This window comes from Numida meleagris, unplaced genomic scaffold (assembly GCF_002078875.1).
Source record: "Numida meleagris isolate 19003 breed g44 Domestic line unplaced genomic scaffold, NumMel1.0 unplaced_Scaffold332, whole genome shotgun sequence".
NCBI lineage: Eukaryota > Metazoa > Chordata > Aves > Galliformes > Numididae > Numida > Numida meleagris.
The window spans coordinates 8,066-11,499 of NW_018364562.1; the positions used below are offsets into that span (position 1 = coordinate 8,066).

General features: G+C 68.3%; 2 protein-coding genes across 3 annotated transcripts in view; both read right to left on the reverse strand.

The window, feature by feature from the left end:
• LOC110391268 (mothers against decapentaplegic homolog 6-like) overlaps positions 1-200 on the reverse strand; it is a 4,279-nt gene extending 4,079 nt beyond the window's left edge. Inside the window, exon 1 of the mRNA XM_021383089.1 lies at positions 60-200. Coding sequence (XP_021238764.1) covers positions 60-200 — 141 coding nt within the window. The remainder of the gene's footprint in view (positions 1-59) is intronic.
• Positions 201-410: 210 nt separating this feature from the next.
• On the reverse strand, positions 411-3,371 carry FLAD1 (flavin adenine dinucleotide synthetase 1). Of its 2 annotated transcripts, none has more exons than XM_021383085.1 (7): positions 3,154-3,371; positions 2,260-3,019; positions 1,751-1,898; positions 1,491-1,589; positions 1,217-1,406; positions 754-827; positions 411-662 (listed from the first exon to the last, which is right to left on the reverse strand). In XM_021383085.1, exons 1-7 carry the CDS (start codon positions 3,283-3,285, stop codon positions 527-529), a joined length of 1,539 nt encoding a protein of 512 aa, XP_021238760.1. In that variant the 5' UTR covers positions 3,286-3,371; the 3' UTR covers positions 411-526. The 2 variants fall into 2 exon arrangements, with proteins under 2 accessions (XP_021238760.1, XP_021238759.1); XM_021383084.1 differs by having other exon boundaries at positions 1,751-1,901; positions 3,154-3,333.
• Positions 3,372-3,434: the final 63 nt, after the last annotated feature.

Here is a 3,434-nt window from a genome sequence, read left to right on the forward strand (position 1 = left end):
GGGGCCGTGCCTTACTCCAGCAGCTCCCGGATGCACCAGCTGCACAGCAGGAGGTAGACGCACTCCCGCAGCACCCGCAGCACCCAGCGGCCCAGGCGCAGCCCCAGGGACGCGTCACCGGGTGCCGGCAGTGCCACCGCCCGCGCCATCCGCTTCACGGTGCCCGGTGGCCGGGCTGGCGCGGCGCGCAGGAGACGCATGGCAGCGAGATCTGAGAGGGGAGGGAGCTGCACGGCCACGCGGGGCCCCGGGCAAGCGCTGGAACCTGCTCCATTCTCTGCGCTTCAAAAGCCGCCACAATGACGGGAGAGCGGGGAGGGGGCACCGCCCGGGGACACTTTTGTTTGGGCACAGCCGCTCTCGCTCCTGCCAGAACCCCGCAGAGCACCAAGGGACCGGCGCAGCCAAGCTGACGCGAGATGCTGAGCGCAGCAGGTTTATTCAGCGCTGTCCCCCAGCAGCAGCAGCAGCAGCAGCAGCAGCGGGGACACCGGCTGCGGACGTCTCGGCGCAGCTCCCCGAGCTCTCACTGGCGGGATGTGCGTTCGTCCTCCTCGTTTTCCAGCTCGTAGGCTGGTCGGTAGCTCTCCCGGCCCCGGGTGTCGGTGTAACGCAGCGCCGGGTTCTTCAGCGTGTTGGTCATGCTCCCCAGGGAGGTGTAGCTGCGAGGGGAGAGCGTGGCTGCGGGAGGTGCCGGGGCGGGGGGGGATCGCCCGGCGCTCGGCCCCTCCTCTGGCAGCTCCCCACACTCACCCCTTGTCGTAGAGGACGCAGTAGGGGACGAAGAGCTTGCGCAGGAACTCCCAGATGTCCCTGTACGTCCAGTCCTGCGGGCAGAATTGGGCAGGGATGGCTTGCAGAGGTGGGTGGGCGGCCACAGGCTGCTCCTCGCTCCAGGGAAGGCAGCTGGCTCCAGCTCAGCACGCACGGAACCAGCCAGCATCCACTGCCCTCTGCCCACGGCCCCAGAGCGCATCCATCCCCCCCCAGCACCGCCCTGAACACGGCAAAAGCCATGGGTGGGCAGGAACGAGCCCCAGCCGCCAGCACCAGGCACCCCCAGCTGTTGCTGGGGGGCCACGGCTGAGCAACAGGGCCCTGGGGAGAGGGGAACGGGGGAAAAAAGCCCCCGAGGGTGAGGATTCACTCCAGATTCACTTCCCGACAAGCAAGGACAGCCTCATCCCCGTCCCCATCCCAGGTGGAAGCAGCGTACCAGCAGCGGGTTCACCCTCATGTACTGGGGCCAGTCCGGGTCTGTCATGCACATGGGGGTCAGGGTTCGCGAGTAGGGGTCGGTGCGCCGCGTGCCCATCAGGACGGCCTCCAGCTGCGGCTGCTGCTCCTTCAGGGTGAGCAGGGCGTCCCGGATGGAGCCCTCCACCGTGCACAGCTGGATCTTGTACCTGGAGGGCAGGACAGGCAGCTAGCATCGGGGCGGGCCGCGCTGCTTGCATCCGGCCAGCAGCCCGCCCCTCGCTGCCCCGTACCTCTGCACGGTCGCCTGGATGAACTGCTCCATCTCAGGGAAGGGGGACACGATGCGGATGTAGAGAACCTTCAGCTTCTCCTGCCTCTCCGGGTATCGCCTGGGGAGAGACCCATCACAGACCGCACCCAGCACACGGAGGCACGAAGCAAGGCGGCCACGCGGTCCCCAGGAATCCATCGCTACCCTCCCGGAGCAGGGCAGAGAGCACCAGAGCCCCGAGCGGGCCCTGTGGAAACCTGCTGCCCCCCAGCCAGGTACCTCTCCACGGCGGCGTGGACGAGGTGCAGCAGGGCCGTGCAGTCCTTGCCCCCGTTGAAACCCACGCAGAGCTGGGCCAGGCTGTACCGGTCCAAAGCCTCCTCAATGGTCCGCAGTGCTGCTGCCACCTTCTGTCCCAGGGCCGAGCCTGCTGGGAGGGGACAGTCGGTGCCTGCTGGCACTGATGCCTGCCCGAGGCCACGCTGCCACGGCTCGGCCCCAGGGCCCAGCTCCTTCCTGCAGCGCCTCGCCCTGCGGGCTCATCTCGTCCCCAGACACAGCCCAGAGCTATTGCTGGCACCGCATCCTGAAGCCAAGAGCCTGCGTGTCCCCAAGGCACAACGATCCCCCTAACCCAGGAAGGGGATGAGCGCCAGCCCCAAAGCCAACTCAGCGCGTTCCACACCCAGGCTGCTCTTGCCATTCCCTCGGCCCCTCTGTGCCTGTCTGAGCTGCGGAGGAGCAGCACGAGGGCCCTGGCCGCAGCTGGAAGGCGGCAGCTCCTGTACCTGACTCAGCCAGGGCATAAACCTCGGTAGCAGCCACTGAGACGCAGTCAGTCACCAACGGCACCACCACGCCCGGCGGCAGCGTGTCCATCAGGAAGCGATGCGCCTCCTCCAGGTGCTGCTCCGACTCTGAGTCCAGCGTCAGCTTCACACGGTAATAATTGTTGGCCCAGTCTGGGTAGGAACCCAAGCTCACGCGGCCCTGGAAGCGGGCGTTGGCCTGGTCCAGCACGGGCGCGATCTGCACCTCGTCGGCTGCCACGTAGATGGCACGGGAGTGGAAACGGGTTTGCTCGCTGCGGAAGAGATGGCCGAGGCCGTCCAGGGCGCGCTCCATCAGCGCTGGGATGCCCGGGAAGATGTAGACGTTGCGGACGCTGACCAGGGGATACTTGAAGGCGCTGCCGGTGCGTTGGTCCGTGCCGTAGTTGAGGCGTGAGGACTCAGGGATGCGAGCCAGCTTCATCTCGGGGCACTGCACGTCTGTCTTGCCAAAGAACTTGTGCACCAGGGCCACCAGCTCCGGGTGCGGGGTCACCCTCTCCCCAAAAGCTTTGGCCACGGCCTCGAAGGTGACGTCGTCGTGCGTGGGGCCGATGCCCCCCGAGGTCAGCACGTAGGTGAAGCGGGAGGCGAAGGCGGCCACCTCAGCAGCGATGGCGTCCACCTCGTCGGGCACCACGGAGACGCGGGCCACGCGCACGCCCAGGGCGCGCAGCCGCTGGCACATGAAGAAGGAGTTCGTGTCCTGAGTGTGGCCCTGCGGGGAAACGGCAGCCGTGCTGAGCCCAGGCCTCAGGCCCAGCCCCAGGCTCCGAGTTCAGGCCTTGGGTCCCGGGCCCCCAACCCGACTCCAGGCCCCGACCGGGCCTCAGTCCTAGGCCCCGACCTCACCTTGAGGATCTCATCCCCGATGACGATGATCCCGGCGGTGGAGGCGGAGCTGGGCCCCGCCATGGCGCGGCAGGCCGCGTTCCGCCGCTCGGTGCCGAGCAGGGCCCCCCCCACCCGCAGCGCCGCGCGCATGGGCCCCGCCGAACCGAACCGGCCCCGCCGCGCCGCCACCGCCCCGCGCTCCCATTGGTCGGGCGGGATGCTCGTCACGGGGCTCTGCGAGCTCTGATTGGTTGAGAGGAGACAGAGCCACTACCAGAGGTGGTGCTGCCGTCCCTTCC